The 22844-nt window shown below is 33.3% G+C and overlaps 2 protein-coding genes and 2 long non-coding RNA genes across 4 annotated transcripts; 1 reads left to right on the forward strand and 3 right to left on the reverse strand.

Annotated features, from left to right (window-relative positions):
• Window positions 1-369: 369 nt before the first annotated feature.
• On the forward strand, window positions 370-4715 carry LOC133205891 (uncharacterized). Its single transcript, XM_061341783.1, has 4 exons — window positions 370-660; window positions 1181-1416; window positions 3002-3186; window positions 3467-4715. Exons 1-4 carry the CDS (start codon window positions 381-383, stop codon window positions 3819-3821), a joined length of 1056 nt encoding a protein of 351 aa, XP_061197767.1. The 5' UTR covers window positions 370-380; the 3' UTR covers window positions 3822-4715.
• A 5192-nt stretch (window positions 4716-9907) lies between these two features.
• On the reverse strand, window positions 9908-10871 carry LOC133171775 (uncharacterized). The gene is made up of 3 exons (XR_009718867.1): window positions 10706-10871; window positions 10226-10428; window positions 9908-10138 (listed from the first exon to the last, which is right to left on the reverse strand). It is a non-coding gene; the product is annotated as an uncharacterized LOC133171775 (long non-coding RNA).
• Window positions 10872-11820: 949 nt separating this feature from the next.
• On the reverse strand, window positions 11821-14053 carry LOC133172056 (G2/M phase-specific E3 ubiquitin-protein ligase-like). Its single transcript, XM_061306863.1, has 2 exons — window positions 13759-14053; window positions 11821-12083 (listed from the first exon to the last, which is right to left on the reverse strand). Exons 1-2 carry the CDS (start codon window positions 14051-14053, stop codon window positions 11821-11823), a joined length of 558 nt encoding a protein of 185 aa, XP_061162847.1.
• A 1031-nt stretch (window positions 14054-15084) lies between these two features.
• Window positions 15085-15571, reverse strand: LOC133206333 (uncharacterized). The gene is made up of 3 exons (XR_009723747.1): window positions 15536-15571; window positions 15354-15430; window positions 15085-15173 (listed from the first exon to the last, which is right to left on the reverse strand). It is a non-coding gene; the product is annotated as an uncharacterized LOC133206333 (long non-coding RNA).
• Window positions 15572-22844: the final 7273 nt, after the last annotated feature.

Genomic DNA, 22844 nt, shown 5'->3' on the forward strand with positions numbered 1-22844 from the left:
TATTCTAATAGGTGATATCACCTATTCGAATAGGTGATATCACCTATTCATTTTGAATTGGTGATATCACCTATTCGAATAAGTGATATCACCTATTCGAATAGGTGATATCACCTATTCGAATAGGTGATATCACCTATTCATTTTGAATTGGTGATATCACCTATTCGAATAAGTGATATCACCTATTCGAATAGGTGATATCACCTATTCAAAATGAATAGGTGATATCACCTATTCGAATAGGTGATATCACCCATTCGCATTTCATATTATATTAAATAATGAATGGTCCCTTCTTTGAGACAAACACTCGGTACACCTCGACCGATTCGTGAAGGAAGTAGAATTATCCGCGGTTTGCCTAGTGCAAGACTAATATGGCAGCTGCGGAAGCAAAGGATGACATCTTAAAGAGTATTCAGAGAATAATTCTGTCTTCTCAGCGGTGCTTCAATAATGAGGACGTTGATTGTCAAATTATTTTACAAAATTTACAAAATGGAATGCGATCGCTGAATTCTATTAAAGAATCTCTTGATTTGTTGAACTTTAGAGCCATACACAGCGCCATTTCAGGATTAATAGATCAAATACAGTTAAAGATGCGCAATAATACAGAAAGCTTCTCATTTTCGGCACCAAGGGGAAACAATTTGGGTAAGTTTTACACATAAGTTAGTAAACAGTCAGTGGTAAAGGCTACCAACAAACCATTTTCAACAGGTCCATGTAATATTTTCATTTCGTAAATACTGAGCAAATTCGGACTGGACATTTACATGCACACGATCGCCACATGTCAATTTTGCTATATTATTTATATACAGAGATGGAATACTCCTTATACAGCATCTATATACGCTTGCAGTGCCTGCAAACGTGTGAGGTTTATAATTAATCTGCTTGTCATTCTTATAGTAATTCTCAGGCATTGTAAATTATGTTGAATTTACGAACTTCGAAGCTTGATTGAAGGTAAATAATATGTAAATCTGAGAGATATATTTACTCTCACTCCAGTAATCCCAGGATAAGTTAGTTTACTGAGAAATTGTCACTTAATGCTGATTCAGAAATTGTTCGATTTAGATTTATATCGATTTCGCGTTACTTTTGACACATGTTTAAATTTCTGTATTTGTCTGTTTGTAATAAAAATTTGTATGCATTAAACCAGGAAATGGTGGAAGACCAAAAGTAAACATCACAGAAGACCAACTGAAGATGTTGCATAATTTGAATTTTACTGCAAAGCAAATGGCAGAACATTTTCAATGTTCTCCTGAGGTTGTTTACAGAAGGCTGAAAGCAATTGGGCTGCACCAGAGGGACAAATATTCTACGATGTCAGATGAAGAGCTAGACATAGAAGTTCAGGAACTCCAAAAAAAATTTCCAAATGCTGGAAGTGTGGTATGTCTTTGATTACATCTTTTTTTTTTTTTTTTTTTTTTTTTTTTTTTTTTTTTTTTTTTTTTTTTTTTATACATATATTAATTTTAATTGAACATTTATTGTCTTAAAAAAAAATAGCAGTATCATGATATTAAAGCAAGCAAATATCAGGGACCTATATACTTATAGTTAGTATATAGGTCCCTGCAAATATATAACAGACTAAATGTATCGAATTGAAAACATCATGCATGTATGTCACTTCCATACAAAACTGGGAAGCCTGTTTTGTCATAATAAATGGACTTGGCATTGCATTTTTGGTACTTTGTTTAATATTAATTTTAGAAATTATAATTAGAGTATTTTCAATCTGATTAAAATCAGCTGTTCTGATACCCTACCGCTTACTTTCGTAAGGGGTAGCGTATCAGAACAGCTGATTTAATCAGATTGGAGTATTTTTGTTCAGCATTCTCCTAAAATAATTCTCCTAAATAGTTGTGTTATAGTATATGATATCGATTTATGTACTTTTTTAAGCTCACACAAGCCAAAGGATTTTAAAAGTGAGTTTTTCTGATCGAAGATTGTCAGTTTGTTGTATGTCATCTGTAAACTTTTCAGATTTTTAACTTTTTTTCCCCATAACCACTGGACCAAGTTCAACTAAACTTACCACAAAGTATCATTGGGTAAAGGAGTATTCAGATTTTTTTTTCAAATGAAGGGTCGCACCCCCTTTCAAGGGGAGATGCATGATTAAGATGCAGTGAGAAATTGCATGGTTGCATCTTTCAACAAGGGCACCGCAAAGCAAAGCATCCCCTCGAAAAGAGCATATATATCTATAAATCAAAACAGCATTGGACATCGATCCTGATGCAGATTACTACACTTCTGTTTCGTACAGCCCTTTCTTATTCACTCACTCAAAAACTGAACACACACGATTGCCTTACTATATCCCCTCCATGTCCATTGTGAGGGGATAAAAATCTTATTTAAGAACCATTGGCCAGAAAAAACACTTTTGTGGAAGCTTTCTTAACAAGTGTAGATTTGTTCAAATACATGTCATTCAAATCATGACTCCTTTGTATGTAGGTAGGGGCAACAAAAGGGAATCAAAGTTTAACATTAGGATAAATATGAAAACATCTTTAAAATTCTTACTCTCAAGAACAGCAAGGCTATGATTTGGGTTGGGGCAACAATACAAGATCAAAGTTTTTCCAAGATATATTGATAAGCAAGCATTCTCCGGTAGTGCAGATTTAAGTTGGTACAAATAACCCCCCCTCCCCCTCACACACACACACACACACACACACACACACACACACACACACACACACACACACTAGGATGAGGCCAACTTATTAAAGTTTTATTTGCAATATATAAGGGGAAAAAATCTTTAAAAATCTTCTGCTCAGGTGAGCACTGTGGTCCATGGGCCTTTCTTTCATTGTAATGTTATATGTTACAAATTTTACTGTACTGTCACACTGTAAATTTGAATTTACTGCCTCCTGTTAATTTCAGTACATGTACTTAATACATGTAGTAGATCAATAATCTCATGAATCATTGTTTCCAGATGATGTATGGTCTATTGAGGACAAAGGGCATACAAGTTCAAAGAAAGAGAGTCAGGGACAGCATTTCAAGAGTATGTCCAGTGCCTGTAGCTCAGCGTTTGGGAACAACAGTATCGAGAAGACAATACCAAGTTCATATGAGCAACTCCTTGTGGCATATGGATGGCCATATGAAGCTTGCAAGGTATAATATATGAATATAAACTTCAAACCATCCTTATCCCCAAATAGCAATGGTCATTTCTGACATAAAGGAATGGTTTTCACAAAATGTTGAGTTTATCTAAAAATTATGCATGTTGATGCCTATTCCGTGATGGAAATGACAGGAAAATACAAGTTGGTTTTCTTTGTAAGGCATAGACATTAAATATATATATTTAAAAACACTTTTTTTTTGCCAAATTCCACTGATGAAGCTCAATACCTGAAGTTCATTGATCATATAACTTAATTTGTTTTAGATGGGGCATATCAACACATGGATGCATTGATGGCTACAGTCGGATTGTTGTGTTTCTAAAGGCAGACATAAATAACAAAGCTAAAACAGTTCTTCAACATTTTGTAAATGCCTGTGAGCAGTATGGGATCCCATCTCGTGTTCGCTCAGATTATGGCAAAGAAAACATCATGGTATCTATGTTTATTACTATGGTAAACGGACAAGATAGACATAGCCATATCACTGGCAGGTCGGTGCATAATCAACGTGTTGAAAGACTTTGGAGGGATGTTCATTCTCAAGTGATACAACAGTATTATGACAAATTTTACAGAATGGAAGACCAAGGCCTGCTGGATCCCGAGAACAAATAGACATCTGCTTGCTGTCCAGTATGCTTTTTTACAAGATATAAATGCTCAGCTGGAAACCTTTAGAGCAGCATGGAATGACCACAAGTTATCTTCAGAGAACAACTTGTGTCCTCACCAGCTCTGGATAAATGGTATTTTAAAGAATGTGAATTCATCCTGTATGGCAGTAAGAAACTTGTATGGACCTTCACTGATACAAATCATGGAAGACTGCATTTCAAAATATGAGATTGATCCTAATCTCAACATTGAAAGAGATGTGGAGGAGAATGCACTGACTAGAGCACAAGAGGAACAACTAAAGAATAGATTGGAAGGTGCAGCTACACCTGAACAGTGTTTTCAGAATTGTTTAAACTATTTTGATGAGGTCCAAATACTCTAAATCATGTAAATTTGTGCTCATTGTAAATTAACTGAAAAGATACCAATCTATTTTATAGTTAATGTAGCAAAATTCTGGGCTTAACTTCAAAGTAATATTAAAGTTATTTATACTTGTTATATTTGACTACAATGATGTATGTTTTCACTGAAAAATTTATATTTCTTGCAGGAGGGAAAATCATTTCTTAAAATTTGTTATGAAAACTATTGAAAAGATGGAGATAACTCGATCTGTACAAGTGTACAATTTTCATATTTTAAGGAGTGCCATTTTAAAAAATTATAATTTGAAGATATCATCATTTCTTTTATTTGCAAATGGTCAAGAAAAACTGAAATCTTTAGTCAAATTTCTGTGCATGGGCATTAATGAAATTGTTGATAGGATTATGTATTTGCTGAATAATCAATTTTTGCTATCTTCAAATGATTTCACAGTAATGATATCAACAAGTAAATTGATGCGAGCTATACGAATTCGATTAAAGACAGCAATAAAACCATAAATATATGTATTTCTTTGGTGACCATTTCTACTGAATTCCTAATCTTGGTACATGTATCATGTTGATATATATATAATGTTTTTCCATTATGTTGAATCTGCACTTGTGATGTTATTTTGATAAATCTTCTTTAAAGGTGATCTTGAAACTTGTCACATGCATTTCATCTTCATGTATTTGTTAGCTGAATCAAGTTTTTTTTTTTTTTTTTTTTTTTTTTTTTTACTCCTAGGACCTTCAAGTCCTATTTTCATTTTCATCAAGTCACTCAGACAGAGATAGTGGAACTCTTATGATGAGGAAATTTAATTGATAGAAACAAACTTCTTAATATCAATATAAAGATTGGTTGTAGCTGCATAATTTTTAGCATGTTATGGATGAATTATTATTAATTGCAGCTTCATGCTATCTTTCACTTAACTTTTGGCTCTTAATTGTCTTTTTTAGCTCACCTCAACAAAATTGGGGGAGCTTATGTGATATATAAACCCTTGGCTCCCAGATTAAGTTTTGTTATAAAGTACTTCAAAGCCCAACAATAATCAGAGATGCATAAAAGATGCTTATAGCGTGGTTCGTTGTACCAGTCAAGGTTTCAGATGCTGCAATTTCAGCTAAGGAATGACCAGGTTAATGTTTTTGGGGCAGGTAAAGGTTTTTGAGAAGGTTAATGTTTTTGGAGCAGGTTTCATTTCAATTAACTTTGAGCCCTCTGTTGACCAAACTTGCATGAATTAACATCTATTAAAGAATGCAAATTACCAGGCTTACTTTGAATGCTGGATCTGACCTATATTTTTGGATGAGTGACCAGGTTAAATTTTGAGCTGGTTTATTTCCAAGGTAACTATAAGCCATATGTTGACCAAACTTGCATGGATGATACATCTAAGGATGCACAATTGTAGGCTTCCTTTGGATGCTGGATCTGACCTACATTTTCCAGACAACTGACCAGGCTAAAGTTTTTGGTGCAGGTTAATTGCCAATGAAAGCAACAAAAGAGTCATCAATTAAACAAAACGTTTTCTTTGGTTGTTAGTATGGGAATTTATGTTGCAGAAAAAATGCATAACCCACATATGCTGGTTATGTAATTTTTTTCTGCAACATTTATTCCCATACAAACAACCAAAGAAAGACATTTTGTTTATAGATGCACAAATAATCCTCTAAAGTAGGACTTAGCAAATTAAACATTTTATTATTGATGTGCATGTCATTATGTTTCATTAGAGTTATATCCACTGAATATTATCGCCTTTATTTCTTAAGAAAACCATTGCCATTTATCAGTCGGTAAACACCACTAAGTATATCACCTCCACAGATTTCTTAAGCAGTGGCTGATTCATCAATGAAACTCACAATAACATACATAAACAATAAAATGTCACTGCAGCTATTGCCATTTACTTACATGTAACATTGATTATCTCAGTGATACATATAATTAAATAAGCAAAGAAAGATTATAAAGCATTGAAGAGAATTTAATCACTTTATTTTAAACTGAATTAAAACCACAAGGGCCTCAACGGTCACCATAGCTTCTTAATACATGTACTTGCTTGACAAAATGAAAATATCTCTAAAGTTTTCCTCTTTCTAGAGATGTTGCATCTCAAATTGATTAACAACACGATAGCAAACAAAAAAAAAGATAGTAATACATCATGAGACTTGGATGAGCTTGTGAACAAGAGAATACATAAAATTAACAGATGGAATACTGTCTCTCACTTAGGGCCAAGTTTATAAAGTAATGCAATCTGAAGGCTACAGCATACCCTGTAGGAAATGCATTAACTTGCATGCTGTATATATAATTTTCTTGACAATCCTCTAAAATCATTTGCTAAATAGTAGGTAAAATAAAAGAGTAATGCATGATATTCAAATGAGTTCAATCATGACTATACCAAAGCTATATGATGACCTTAACCTTTGATCTGTGACCTTAAGTTTTGAGCCTTCATGATAGTAAACACATGAAGTATGAAAATATACTAAGTTTTGAGCTTTGATGCTAGCCAACACATGAAGTATGAAAAATGTACAGGAAAACGGAACTGCTTTTCATTACCTGGAGGAGAATATTTCATTCATTGATGCATAATAAATAATCAATTTATGTCATTTTGAACATGCTTAAAGTTGTTTAACAATATTAAAGTTAAAGATCAGTAACAACTTTGACCTTTGTTCTTAGGTGGGGGTGATGGCCAATTAAATGGACATTATTTGCCTCAACAAAAAATTTTTGGCACTGCAAAAAAAACACCAAAAAAAAAAAAAACAAACAAACAAACAAACAAACAAACAAAAAAAAAATAAAGAAAATCACCATACATTGGTATAAAATGCAATTAAAATTGTAACATGAATATTACTGACAAAAATTTAACAAAAACATAATACATGTAAAAAGAAATTCCATTATACTATTCCAGGCAAAAAATGACCTTGGTTAAAAAGAAAAGCAGATAAATGAACAACTCCCTAAAAGTTGATAAACAAGCAGGCATAAAAAATAAGCTTCTGCACTAGCATTTTGATTTCAATGTCCAAGTGGCAAGTGTAGAGACCCATGGGCCACAATGCTCCCCTGAGTAAATATGGTCCTCCTTGTTCTTCATCAGTATTCTTCTTTCTATATACATTGTATTCCTATTTTAATCTACACTAGCTGAAGATGCATTCTATTGGTATAAGCTGACAGGTTCACAATTCCAACTCTGTAGTTCTTAAAATGTATGCATGTAAACCTTAATTTGTTAATTGTAAATCATAATTTCGTCAATTGTTCTATCAATATTTGACAATATGAAACTATCCAACATATCTTGAGAATTAAGTGTGAAATGTACAATGCTCAAGTGTAGGTTGATCGTATACTTGCCATTTGTCAACTTGTGAAATGTAAATTGTATTTTTGAACTATGCAAGGTTGCATTATGCTAATGCCTATCAAGACAAAAGATGGTGCTATTAGGGTGTCATGTTATAATCAACTCAAAGCTAAAAAATATACCGGTACTAAACTGAACTGAGTTTTGTAATAAGCATGCATATTATGCCTTTAATCGGTTTCTGGCCCCATGCTTTTTGAAATTTTAAGGTATTTCAACCATCCTGTGATGTCATAGGTTTTTTTTAAATTTTATGTTGTGATAATAAATTATTACTCTTCCTATTCTCTGTGTAACCAGAAGTCTCTGATGAGACTGTAGCTCTACTGCTCTGTTTGTATAACAAAAGAAAAGTAGCACTTGGATTTGAAACATTGCAACATGCAACAATAAATAGAATTATGTATCTTAATGTAGTCTACTTTTGTGACAAGTTATATTGAAATCAAATGAAAACTAGGAGTAGTAGCGTTTTGAAAGTATTTCACGGAAATTTCTATTTTTAGTAACCATGACAACACCATTCACCCAAATAAAAAAAAAACAGAAATACATATTATGTATCGTAGTGTATTCTAACTGTGTGCCAAATTAGATTGAAATCAGACCAAAATTGTAGGAGGAGTAACGTTTAATGGGAATTTCACAAAAATTTCTATTTTAAGTAACCATGGCAACACTGTTCATCGAATTCAAAAACCAATGCAAAAAATTATGTATAGTATAGTCTTCTTGTATGCCTATTTGAAGCAGACTAAAACTGTAGCAGGAGTAGCGTTTTAAAGAAATTTCACAGAAATTTCTATTTTTAGTAACCATGGCAACACCGTCCATCGAAATCAAAAACCGATGCACTAAATTGTGTATCTTAGTGTAGTCTACTTGTGTGCCAAGTTATACTGAATCGGACTAAAACTGTAGGAGGAATAGCGTTTTAAAGGAATTTCACAGAAATTTATATTTTTAGTAACCATGGCAACACCATCCATCGAAATCAAAAACCGATGCACTAAATTATGTATCTTAGTGTAGTCTACTTGTGTGCCAAGTTATATTGAAATCGGACCAAAACTGTAGGGGGAGTAGCGTTTTAAAGGAATTTCACAGAAATTTCTATTTTTAGTAACCATGGCAACACCGTCCATCGAAATCAAAAACCGATGCACTAAATTATGTATCTTAGTGTAGTCTACTTGTGTGCCAAGTTATATTGAAATCGTACCAAAACTGTAGGAGGAGTAGCGTTTTAAAGGAATTTCACAGAAATTTCTATTTTTAGTAACCATGGCAACATCGTCCATCGAAATCAAAAACCGATGCACTAAATTATGTATCTTAGTGTAGTCTACTTGTGTGCCAAGTTATATTGAAATCGGACCAAAACTGTAGGAGGAGTAGCGTTTTGAAAAATTGTTTACAGACGGACGGACGACGGACACCTTACTATCGCATAAGCTCTTCTGGTCTCTGACCAGTAGAGCTAAAAATTTCTTCATATGATCTACCCTAAATATTTTTTCTGAAGAAAAAAAGGTGCTTCATACCTCATAGAATTTTTCATTTGAATCTAATTCTATAGTTCTTGATGAATTATGATGCGAATAGTAATTAATTTAAACTATATTCAGTGAAAATCTTTTTTTCTACTCTGAATCCATAAAATTTTGAGGGTGGAAATACACTGTACCATAAATGACCCCATCCAATTTTACTCAAGTATTTCTTGATTATATCCCCTTGGGAGAGGGTATGTCTCCCTTCATTTGAACAAACTTGAATTCCCTTTGCCCAAGGATACTCTAGCTGTTTGGTTGAAATTGGCTCAGTTGTTCTGGAAAATGTAAAAAAAACAAGAAGTCTGTGAACCAATGCTCACTAATAATACCCCTACTCTCATGTGGATACACAAGTTCAGTTATGGACAGACACAGTGATAAACAGGAAGTTGACATTGGACTTGTACAAAAATGAATACCACCATATGGCATGCCTAAACAAAGAATGTACGTGCTAAAATTTCAAGTATCTGCGATGAGTAGTTGCTGAGAAAACTGCCACCAAAATTTGTTATGGACAGACACACAGAAACACAAGGGTAAAACAGCATATCCCCTTCTCCTTCAGAGCGGGGGTATAAAAATGTTTACAATGAACTTATCTACAACAATGACAACAGACAATTGACAAATTTTGATCTAAAAAAGAAATTTGTAATCTTCAATACAGAGCTAAAAAAAAAAGCAAAGTTCACTCCAAAAGGAACCCTTCCTTATTTACTCCAAAAGGAACCCTTCTGTATTGAGGATTCCAAACTCCAAATTGAAAACAAATTCCTCAAAGTCACATGTTTGTAATGGAAGTATTAAATTGTTTGTGCAGGTTATTCCTTTTGGAAATCTTTGGTAATGAAAAGATATGGTAGGTTTCGGATGAAACCCCAAAGGTGGAATAACTTTGGACCCTGTACAGAACTGTAGTATTTTGGAAAAGGTGACTTTTGCTTTACCACCTGTAAAAGAACAACATGTGATCTATCACTATCTTTAAAGATTAATACTCATTTTATTTTTTTCTTGATAATGCACATTCCACTTACTTTCTACGTCCTCTAAGAAGTCTCGCCACAGGGCGACAATTGCAGTTTCCCTTTGTCTGGTGTTGCTCATTTCAGGAGATAATGTATATGTAAAGATTTCCTCAAATATGACCCTATTCAAAGTTACATTCTTCTCCAAGAACAGTTCTTTCAGACTGCTCAAATTTTCCAGGACACCCAATGTTTGCAGTCCACATCTAAATCTTCACACATAGAAACTAACTATAATGACCATATTTTACATTGGACAACATTTATATCTGTTTTATGATAAGAAAACAATCATGGAAATTTTAAAAATTTTGATATATGTTCCATATTATAGCTCATTGAAAATTACATGAAAGGAAAACTTTAATAGTCTCAGAACATTTAACTTATCTTGAAGTGAAAAGTTGCATTAAATTCAGTTCTGTCCAAATATGAAATTTTCAATTTACCATTTAATTTTTTAAAGTTCAATTAATCAAATCAGGTTACCTCTCAAATGATTGACTTGCTCTGTCAAACAGGTATGCATGTACAACTTTGCTGACAAGAGAGTTGGCCTGCTCAGGGGAACAAGTATAATAATCAATTCCTGCATAATTTAAAAATGGTATATCCTCCAATGCCTTGTGCAGGTCTTGTTGGGATCTAGCATCAAGTACCTGGAAAAAAGTTCATTGCAAGTTATTGTTAAGCTACCTACATCTCAAATCCCTCCCTTCTCCATAAGCTTGGAGACCCAAGAAATGCCAACTTCTTCCATCTAAACTTGAAAATCTTCAGGATTCAAATCCCTTCATAAGAATGTACATGTATGTTAGGTATTTGAATTATTGGAGCTACATTTAGCTCGAAACTTCAGAAAGAGTCAAATATTATACACTTATTTCATAACTGCGAGGGGAACTGTCAAACTGTTGTCCCGAGGTAATGGGGCAGACCTGGGAAACTGTTGCCCGAGGCCGAAGGCTTGTTATTGATTCAGCAGTTCAGAGAATAAGTTGAAAATGTTCCAATGTTAATGCAGGACATGACATTTAATTTTAAACTATCTGATGATGCTTCCATGTCAATATAACAAATGTCAAGTTTGGTTGAAATTGGCCCAGTGGTTCTGGGTACAATCCTACCTACTTTGAAATTGGCCCAGTGGTTCTGGAGAAGAAGTCGAAAATGTGAAAAGTTTACAGACAGACGGACGGACAGACGGACAACAGACAAAATGTGATCAGAAAAGCTCACTTGAGCTTTCAGCTCAGGTGAGCTGAAAAGGTGTTCTTGTCCTCTTCTTTCAAAGGATATTAAAATTGAATACATGTTTATATGGGTATCAGGATTACTCTTCAAATAATAATTTCAAATTTTTTGCCATGAAAATGCTTCAATTTATACATGATTCAATATTATAGCTGTAAAGTATGGGAAATTAATTATGACGTCATAATGGATTAGTTCAGCCATGCAACAGTTCATTCTGTGACCAGATAAACAGTTTTGACTGTTTCATGATGTGCAAAAAACATTTAAGTGAATCAGGAAACAGTTCAAAATGCTTATAATTACAATTTAAACAGTAGGTTAGGTAATAATAAGAACTATCATATACATCATGGAAAAACATTTGCCAGTGTTGCTTTACTTCTTTTGCCCCCCTCCCAATAAAACCTTGGTCTATAAAAGGCAATAACCTTTTCCAATTGTGTCTTTAACTCAGGATCCGGCATATCCTTCAAAAAAACCTTTGTGTGCATGGGTCCTTTCTCCAAGGCCTCTACGAGACATGGGGCAAAACAGTGTGGTGCCGGTCCCCCATGAACTAAACAAACTGCTATCATTAACCCAGCATAGAAGTATTCATCTTTGTCATTTGCTGCAAGGTAAAAAGAAAAATAGATTACAGCTAGTGCTGTAACTGTAACGGATTTTATTACAGATGTTCCACATAGGCTCCCCTTCTCACTTTTGATGGGCTATTCCCTATATAAGCTCATATCTGGCAAAATCTTAATTTGTATAATAAACTAAAACACACTGCATTTATTTCAAAAATGAACTAAAACACACTGCATCTATTTTATAGTTTTTTACGAAAAAAGAATTTAAAGGTCAGTGGGATTTACAGATAATTTTTTATCATCAAAAAGTGTTCAACAGATATAATACACAGTACAAAAGATGGAATTAAAATAAATCAAATGAAACTAGAACTGTCCAAAAGGGACAAATACCCCCCGCTGGGTTTTTCAGAGAAGGTACCAAATCACTACTGTTTTCTAGATGTGAGAGGTGTTCACAATTTGCTAAAACATTTAGAGTGAAAATTTAATTACTCAGTATTTTTTTTTTTAATGAATGAAACTAAGGTGCAGCCTAATAAAACATCAATACTAGTAATTACAGTGTTTTTTTATTACATTGAAAACATAGTTTGCAACTATCTGTCATCTTTGTGAGACATGACACTCTGCAAATTGATTGTTGAAAAAAAAATATCATAATTAATTATACAAAATCAAATTGATCTTAATACCTTTATATCAAACTCATTTTAAAAATAAAAGGCTGGTTCCAGTAACTATGTATTTTGACAGACATAAATTACAATTAAGAGACTTAGACAACAGAGATCTTTATTTCTTTCTGCCCAATTCCCAGGAGATATAGATAAGAGCTGCTTGATCAGAGATGCCCTAACAGCTTCCCACACTGAACTCATTAATTAATCTTTAACTGGATGCATGTCCACTCATTACTCCCAAGGGACAAATGGATTTACACTATCTGCTGTGTAATGTAAAAACTGTTTTTAATACTTTGTGATTTTTTTTTAGTTCTAATGAGTAGTTTTAAGCTGTAGTTCACATTTTTGTTCAGATGTTCTAGATTCTATGTCTCAAACCTTAGACATGAACCCGAAATGACTAAGTCAATAAAAATGAAAAAAAAAAAAACACCTGCAAAATGCAGAAAAATTATCAAATAATGTTGAAAATACCAGGTGCACATCTTCATAAGGTAAATAATAAGTGTACAAATTTTCATACAAATCTATGCAATAGTCTCTGGGAACAGATCCAGACAAAACAACATAACAAAAATGAAAAAAACACCTGTAAAATGCAAAAAAATTATCCAATCATGATGAAAATACCAGGTGCACACCTTCATATGGCAAAGAATAAGTATACAAATTTTCAGACAAATCCTTGCAACAGTTTCCAAGAAATGGTCCGGACAAAATCTCGTCTACAGACAGACGGACAGACAGACAGACGGACAGACAGACGGACAAGCTGATTCCAATATACCCCCCCTAAACTTCGTTTGCGGGGGGTATAATTATATGCATAACTTGTTTGATATAATTTATTTAGCTAACTGGGTATTTACAATGATATTGCCTTACTAATTGATTTTTCCCATTATGTCCAATTTTTTTTTTAAAGAATGTAAAAAAGCAGTGGAGTACTTGTGTTTAGAATCGGAATGTTTTTAACAGATGACTATATTCAAAAAATGTAACAATTTCCGATAATAGTTCTCACCTGATTTGAGCCAAGAGAGTGTCTTACTATTGTCTGGTCCTTCAAATAGTTTGGAATTCATGATGTATTCCAGAATAAGACTTAAATATTCCCTTTTAGGGCCTCCTTGGTCAATTCCAACTTCAGTGGAACCAAAGTCATCTGAGAATTTAATAAGTAGTTCATTATTTGGGTCAAAGTCTTCCCTCTTTAACTTTCTCAGGGTACACTCCCAAATTGTTGGTCTGTGAATGTTAAATCTGGTGACTTGATCTTTCTTGATAGTTGATGATAGCTTTGTCAAGACAAAAGACATATCTTCTCTGAAAATGACAGTAAATTGACTGAAATCAAATGATTAAATTCTCCTATATGTAACGTATTTTTGGCGTAATATGGAGAATTTAGCCTCAGAAAGAAAAGTATAAAAAGTTAGTGCTTAGCATATTTTGGTAGAATTTAAATATTTTTATTACAAGTATTCATTTCACTGAAATTGAATTCTTTACTGTTTAAATGTTTCATCCATCTCTAACAGCTAATTTTTCTGCTGAAAAAAAGCTCAGTAAACAATATACTATAAACAATGTCAGACTCCTCAGTCCAACACCTCCTCGACCCATTGACATTTGGCCCAGTGACATTTCCGCTCAGACAGGTCGGACCATACATAAAAAACCTCGGCCCAAGCAAAATCTTACTATGAAATGTATATATCTTTATACGATAAATTATATAGACATATAGATCTACATGTATATAAGCAATAAAATGTCTTTCTTTCTTTTTTTGTTAAGACAAGATTAACGGTCGCAACCATGATATTGCAGAAAAAAATTTACTTTTTCCAAAAGAAATAGATGTAAATGAAAGAATGATCTAGATAAGTTGGAAAATATAAAACTGTTATCTATCAAAGAACTCCCCACCATCCCCCATTTTTTTTAAATTGTTTAATCATCAGAAAGAATAATTACACCATTACTAATAAAAATTCAAATGATGGGTTAAACTATTTTTTTTCCATCATAAAAAATTTTGCCTGGGCCAAGGGGTCTTTTATATGGGCCAAGATGTCAACAATCTTGGGCGAGATGTCGAGCGTGACGGGCTGAGGTGTCCTTAGGTCGAGATGTCCACTTACCGAATTCATCACCTCATAAATAAATGTCCAAAAAAACTGTTGTACACAGATACAGAACTGATGGGAGGCTTTACTTCTTGCTATGCATTTAAGTTAGCATCAAAAAATGATCAATTTTTCTCCTAACCTGACAAAATTTTATGGAACCACCTGTGGCCAGATTTGGCAAGGTAACTGCTACTAAGTATTAAGAACCTACATTTCTTGATTGTCATCTTGAACATCCCTAGATTTCTCCATATCAAATTCCTCCTCTGATTCATCAATACAAATGACATTTTCTACATAGTTTCTGAAATGCATAATCATTTTATATCAATGAAAAATAATCAACAGTGTGAATGCATAAACAACAAAAGTGTTATGTACAAACTACACATATAAATTAATGGACAATTCTAGAAATGCAATTAATATTTTGAATCCATAAAAAAGTAAAGTAAAATAGTACCAGCAGGGTTGTATAGCTAACCTGTATGTATCAGACACAACTGCCTGTGTTGCATGTCCTGGTATGCTTCGTTCTGCATGACTAACATTGTTATTTAACTAGAAAAACATTTAATCTAAAGTTTAAAGAATGCTGAATTGTAATAAATACAGATGTCCATGCATGTAAATGGATTTTCTCTTACATGTATCTAACATTCTTACCACTGAAAAACTTGCATTCTCTTCATCAGATGAGACAGGAAGTACTCTTGAAAGTTCATTTGTTCCCTATTATGAATATATAAAAACTCAAATCAATCTTAACTTTCTCTGATAGAATTTCACATGCACATGAAATTAACACTTATGCAGACAGGATGGGACATGGAAAAGAAAAAGGAACAAGAGGCCCAGGGGCCACATCGCTCACCTGAGCACTGTGGCTAGGAAAAAAGGAAAAATCAGTTCAGTATTGAAAAGCTTAAATGCATAAGTGGTCCCAACCTACCCCTAAAAGGGAGTGGGGGGGGGGGGGGGTACGATTTGAACAAAATTAAATCTACTCTAACTAAGGATGCTTGCATAAATTTTGACTGACTTTTTTCTCTACAAGTTTGAACTTTCATTGTGGCCCCACCCTACCCTTGGAGGTCACGATTTGAACAAACTTGAATCTACATCATCTGAGGATGCTTCCATATAAGTATGACCAATCAAAGCTTTGCTGTTCTTGAGAAGAAGATTTTTGAAGATGTTTCCTATATATTCCTATGTAAAACTTTGATCGTCCATTGTGGCCCCACCCTACCCCCAGGGGTCCTGATTTGAACAAACTTGAATGTACACTACCAGAGGATGCTTCCACATGAGTTTCATCTTTCCTGGCCCTGTGGTTCTTGAGAAGAAGATTTTTCAGTATTTCCATTTCTATTTGTTTTCTCTGTGATAACTCTTTAAAAATTAGGAGAGTTGATTTCTTGATCATTCTAATGGAATGCAAATTTCGCCAAGCGAAAGGTCAGGAGCTAAGAAGGCCTAATATGCATGTAATCCTCGTGCGGCTGTCTTTGTGTTTGACGTCAGTGGGCGGGGGCTATTGAAATTGACATGTGAGGCCTCGTATAATTTAAATCTATTAGTCTACATTTTTAAAATCTAAATTTACAATTTTATTTCACAATGAAATGGAAATATAAGGAATCACTATCTAGTTTGTAGAGTATGCCAGGGACATCAACGATAGTTTGAAACGTGGGATAATTTATGCATAACGGGCTTCGTCCGTTATGCAAATTATCCCACGTTTCCAACTATCGTTGATGCCCTGGCATACTCTACTAACTAGACAGTGATTCCTTAAATAATGCCATTAATTTTTTGCCATTTCGTAATTATCTCCCCTTGGAGGAGGGCGTGGCCCTTCATTTGAATAAACTTGAATCCCCCTTACCCAAGCATAATTTGTGTGTCAAGTTTGATTGAAATTGGCCCAGTAGTTCTGGAGAAGAAGATGAAAATGTGAAAAGTTAACGACAAAAACAACAGACAAATTTCGATCAGAAAAGCTTACTTAAGCCTTCGGCTCAGGTGCGCTAAAAAAACCTATCATTTTCTACAGGTAAGGAATCTAGGGGGGGGGGGGAGGGTATCACCCAAGGTCTCCATTGAGTTAACTGCAATACTGCCAGGACTGCTGCCAACTTTGACATGGAAAAGTATTTAAAGTCAAAAATATTTTGATTCTGTAAAACTGTCATCTTAGTAAAACATGAATTTCTACAATTTGGTTGCTGAGATCTAAAAATTAAATAAAATAAAAAAATATTACTTTAAACAATATCTAACTTAATATCATAAAATTTTATAAATAAAGGCTAGTCAACAAAAATTATTTCAAAATCACAGATACTAACAACTCCAATTAAGAGTCTAGATTCCTCTGCCCTTTATTCCCATGAGATATAAACACAAGCTTGATCAGAGATTCAATATACTACAGTTCAACTTTGTTATCTCGAACAATGATATCTAAATTACCATGAATATGTCAAAGAAATTTTGATGTCTCATTACTAATAGAAGTATTTTATTTTTGATATCTCGAATCCTAGGATATCTCATGGTTTTCTTCTCAGTCCTATTGAGTTTGAGATAATGAGATTTGACTGTATATGACACTGGGTACAATCCTACCTACTTTAGCAACTTACTCTGTTACACCATTCTCTAATGTGAGCACGGGCTCTTGATGCTGCTCTCCTCCTTCTTCTTTGTCTCACTGTCATTAACGGAAGATCTGCCTAGTAGTAAATAAATTAATAAACACAGACTGTGAAAATTGGATCTTCTGTATACCTCACTATCCTGAGAAAAGAGAACACTTCTAATGCAGGATAGAAAATAAGCTTTTAACAAAGCTAAAATATATTTACATGTACGTCTTGCTCAGTTGTAGATAAGGTGGAAAGTCCTGGATTACAATCATTGGTTGTATCCTGTTTTAAAAGAAAAGCACTGTAAATTTCACTATGAATAAAAGATTTTAATAGGAATTTATTCCTGTAATTTTTATCTATAAGAATACATAGTCATTTATAAGGATACTTGTATAAGATATACAAGTACATAGCTGGTCCATAACCTTAATATTATCAAATTGAACTTTCTTACCACTGATAAACTTGCTTCAGAAGAGATGGTGGCGGGAGGTGCTCTTGATATTTCAACCGTTCCCTATTTTGAAAATATAAACACCAAAATCAACCACAATTTCCTTTTTTTTAATCATATTTCATATTTTAGTCTACTTTGAGAAATTTTAGTTGTTAATTTGTCTGTTATTTCAATTTGGAGTTAATTCCTAAAAGTTTAACTTACTATTGAATTACATCAAGTTTGGTTCAAGTTTCTGTTAATATTTGGAGTCAATTACACAATACAAAGTACCACATGACAAAATCACTTTATGGTACAGTATAAGCCTGCTACAAAGCAAGCTAAATTAAGTGAAATGAAAAATAAAGATTTTCATAGCAAAATCCCTGATACCTTTGGCAGCCATTCAACCTGTATTACAGAGTTACTCTTGAGCCATTGAGAAAGTGTTCCTCTAGATGAGTGATCAATTTTGGATTTGTCTGGTAGGATAAGGTTAAAAAACTCAAATGCCTCATCAGAACTTCCCACATAGTCCAATACTGCCTGAATAACAAACAAAACTTTTTTTAACTGCATTTAACAAAAAAATGTACACTGCCTTATACATATTTTACAATTGTATGTTTGTTTTATGAAGAACTATCTACAGTTTGCAAATCCCTGTCACTTTCTCCCATAATTCATTAGAAAAGTATGTGTTAAAACAAGAGGACAATAGGCTCTAGCAACAAAGAAGTCATGCTATTATACTGAAATTTTTTGAAAATATTAACATTTAATCTGTGTGCAAGTCCCTTTAATGGATGACAAAAAACAAGGCTATATAAAAATAGTTCCTACTTAAGTGCAAGTTTTAATTCTTCATGAATTTGAACACCTTAATTGACAAGGGAATTTTTTTTTTTTACTTATTCAACTTGCATTTGATACAGTAATTCATTTAAATCTAGGTCAATCTAAGTAAAATTTTAACTGCATTGTGATTCTACGCTGAAAGTATAGTTAATATTAAGCTTTTATCCCTACATCTTGAAAAAACTGAATGGTATTTTTTTTCCTATCTGCAACTTGCCTGCACAGAGTCTGTGAGGTTAAATTTCCTCGTCTTTATATCCCAGCTTTTGCTGGTTTTGAACTTTAGAACAATGCCTTCTCTTGGCTCCTCCATAACTCTACCTCTTCTTTGTCTCCTTACCTAGGTTGAAATATTTTTACTTTTATTCTAGTTTTAGTCTATCTGTACTCAAATGCTCTATGTGATAGAAAAACGGCCGTTTTTCACCTGTTTTCTTCTTCAGTACATCAATAAAATTAAATGTAAGATTCGGTGAATATTGTTTAATTTTTTATTTTTAACATGCAAATATATGTGATATTTATTCTATTTTAATGATTATATTAAGATAATATTCGCTGTTAAAGTAAAAATTGCATTGAAACAAGAAATATGTCTATAGGACATGAATGCCCCGCTGAGGGTATATAAGTAATGCAACATGTGAATTTGTATTAGTGTATGAAATTGATGAGAATATCTTGAATAGTTTCTTTAAAATTGAAACTGAAATCTAAAAAGTTGGATATAGATGATAAATTCTCACCAAATTAAGTACAAGTGCATAAACCTACAAAAACATGTCTTAAATGGTTTCTTTAAAATTAAGCAAAATGAAAACCTAAGAAAAGTGAAGTCAAGGTCACAGAAAAGTTCAAGGTCAAATGTTTTTGATGCAGTTGAATACTTCTCACAAATACGTATCAGCATATTTCAGTTTCATAAAAATATTTTGAATGGTTTATTTAAAACTGAGCTAAACACTAGTTTAAAATAAATGAAGTTAAGGTCAAAGGAAAGGTCAAGGTCAAAAAATGTTGATGCAATTGAAAAAGTTACATCAGTATGTATTAGCATATGAAGTTTGATAAAAATTATCTTGGATAGTTTCTTTGAAACTGAGCTTTGAAGAGAGCTAAACACGAAGCGTGACGGAAAGACAGATGGAAGACGGACATGACAAACACTATATGCCCCGGCCATATTCATGGCGGGGCATAAAAACAAGGATTTTGATTTTACTGGTCGCTTGTTTATTGCCATGACGGCCGGTAAAATGGGTATGCAGTAACAAACACACATTTGAATATGGTATTTTTGACAGTTGTTGCAATAAAACAGTAAACTTTTGAATAATTCCGATGTTTCACTTGTGTTTTACCAGCTATGAAAATACATTTTTTTCAATAACAAGTGTTATTAGCTTGGTATGCCTTACAATAATCCCAGAGTTTTCAATTTGCTTGGGTTTGCTTACTCAATGTAATAGTTCACTTGTTTACAATCACTAGGGACTAAAACAGAGAGAAAAAGATTTTTAGTGCGCTGAAAAGTCGAGCAGACTATTCAATTTAACAAACACCGAAAATGGAAAATGCCGCCGACGGTCAATTTATTGCAGAGGAAATCGGCAGAAATACATGTAGGATAAAACTGTGTGCTAGTCAACTATTCAACAATATAAATATACCGTCTGTGAAAGGAATATCACGTGCTGAAAAATGATTTTATGTTGTTTTTTTTTTAAGTTCAAAAAGTCTACATCAGTTTTCAACCATCAAACATGGCAACTGGCTAGGCCGTTGGATGCTTTCCAACTATATATAGGCAAAGGATACCATGAGAGAGTGGGCGGGTCCTAATCAACCAATTAAAACACATGTTTTTAGGAATGTAACACGTGATTCAAATTGTTCAATTGTCAAATCCAATAGTGTCATCACTCAACAACAGTGTAGTGTATACTTCAAGCAAGATTTTCGATAAACCCCCATCGCCCAAAACTCTCACATACCTCATCTAAATGGGCATCTGTTTGACTTTCAATCTCTCCATCCTCCAAATATTGCAATGCCTAGTTAATGAAATTGTAAACACCTTTATTTTTTAAATTAAGTTTCATATCTTTAATATTTACAATTTAGGAATAGAAAACAAAAAAATTCAGTGTATATAACCAACCTTCTCCTGATCTCTTCTTAAAGACTCTTCAAATTCACTGTTCTGCTTGCAGATCAAGCAGAACGGTTCTTGATTTTCTAGTGTATGATGACACTGGGGACACTTCAAAATCAAAGTCAAAAATTTTACAATACAGAAACAAAATGCCTATGGGCCACAATGCTCACTTGAGTCACTTTAGCACTGTTGTTCTGCATAAGATTTTTTCACAATATATATGTATTCCTGTGTCAAATTTTGATTGCCATGTGGTCGAACAAAGGGGCCATGATTTAAACAAAAATGATTCTGCAAATCAGAGAAGGCTTCAATTATTATGATTCATCATGGCTTGGCTTTTTTTTTTTAAATAAAGCTGAGTTTTAAAGACTTTTCACCAAATAACCCCTATTTCCCCCCCCCCCCCAACAAAAAACACCGGGTAACAAAAATCTGAAAATTTATAAACTACACTACATCAGTATGGTTTTACCTAAACTTCATCTTTCCTGGTTTAATTGTTTTTTGAAAAGATTTCAAAAATATTTCAATGTAAAACTTTTGATTCCCTACTGTGGCCCCATCCTACCCTAGGAGACATAAGGTGAACAAATTACAATATAAACTACACCAGAAAGCTTTCACATCAGTTTCAGAATTTCTGGTTCTATGGTTCTTGAGAAGATTTTAAAATTATTTCAATGTAAACCTTTGATCCCCTATTGTGGCCCCATCCTACCCCTGGGAGGTCATGATTTGAACAATTTAGAATTCACACTTCCTATAAGTATCAGCTTTTCTGGCCATGTGATTCTTGAGATTTTTCTTTATATGATACTTCATTATCAATATATTTAACATGGCCTTGCTACTATTCTAGAAAAGATCTATAAAAATATTTTCCTTTATACTTGCATGCATCTTAAATAATCTTTCAGGTAATTTTAAAAAAATCAACAATTATAAAGTAAGCTGTTGCTTTACTTACAATATTCACAGTTGATGGTATGCTTTCAGTTTCATCAGATCCTGAACTTTCCTAAAATATTTTTTTTTAGATACTTTGAAAAATAATCTATTTTTATTGCAACATCCAGCCCCAAAATGAAATAAATATATCACTACAACTAAGACTGTCAAGGTTCCAAAATATTATGGATCCATTTTCATTAACAAACTTCTATCGTATAGAAAAATAAAAAAAATTGTCCACATTACAACTTATAACTTCCTAGTTTTCCTGTCGTTGTGTGCAAGACATTGCAATGTTTGGAAAATAGTCCTACAGTAAATTTGCCTAACAATTTTCCTGCTCAGATATACAGCTGGCTCCGGCCTTTGCACAGCCATTGTTTTCAACGTTGCTTGAGGTATTGATTGTGACTTCACAATGCCGCTGCACGCACTGACCCTTCAGTGAATACGGCTTCAAATCCAGTGAATATATAGTATTATGAACTGTTTGCGTTTGTATAGATTATATAGGGACTATTCATAAACTATATAATAAAAATCATTATCAAAAAAACCTGATTTGTTGCACTGAAATTATCAACTTTGATTAAGCCTGGACATTGGTGGTTACTACTAAGTCTACATATTAAAGACATGGCCCCTTTTGGTCATTTTGACACTTAATTATCCCATCCTTTCGCAACAATTGTTTTGTTATAAATGAAGTAGATATTGTTTAATATTTAGTTGTGATATATTTTACATAATGTGAACATTAATTGTCATTAAGTCCACACTTTTGTGATACGCATGTAATTTTTTTTTCAAAATGATTTTATAATTAATACATGTAATACAAACCAGACCTAAACTGAAATTTGAAAATGGAACCAAGACTGAACCGAAAAACTTTAACGGCATTTT

Source organism: Saccostrea echinata, unplaced genomic scaffold (genome assembly GCF_033153115.1).
Source record: "Saccostrea echinata isolate AGI-Se365-2 ecotype Australia unplaced genomic scaffold, CSIRO_AGI_Sech_v1 ptg000054l, whole genome shotgun sequence".
NCBI classification, from domain to species: Eukaryota; Metazoa; Mollusca; class Bivalvia; order Ostreida; family Ostreidae; genus Saccostrea; species Saccostrea echinata.

Excerpts from the sequence above, each read along its gene's own strand:
- LOC133205891 (XM_061341783.1), top strand. The coding sequence starts at position 381 with ATGGCAGCTGCGGAAGCAAAGGATGACATCTTAAAGAGTATTCAGAGA. Across the intron at positions 661-1,180 it reads ACCAAGGGGAAACAATTTGG|GAAATGGTGGAAGACCAAAA; the intron begins GTAAGTTTTACA and ends GCATTAAACCAG. Across the intron at positions 1,417-3,001 it reads TTCCAAATGCTGGAAGTGTG|ATGATGTATGGTCTATTGAG; the intron begins GTATGTCTTTGA and ends CATTGTTTCCAG.
- LOC133172056 (XM_061306863.1), bottom strand. The coding sequence starts at position 14,053 with ATGTCTTTTGTCTTGACAAAGCTATCATCAACTATCAAGAAAGATCAA. Across the intron at positions 12,084-13,758 it reads ACTCTCTTGGCTCAAATCAG|CAAATGACAAAGATGAATAC; the intron begins GTGAGAACTATT and ends TTTACCTTGCAG.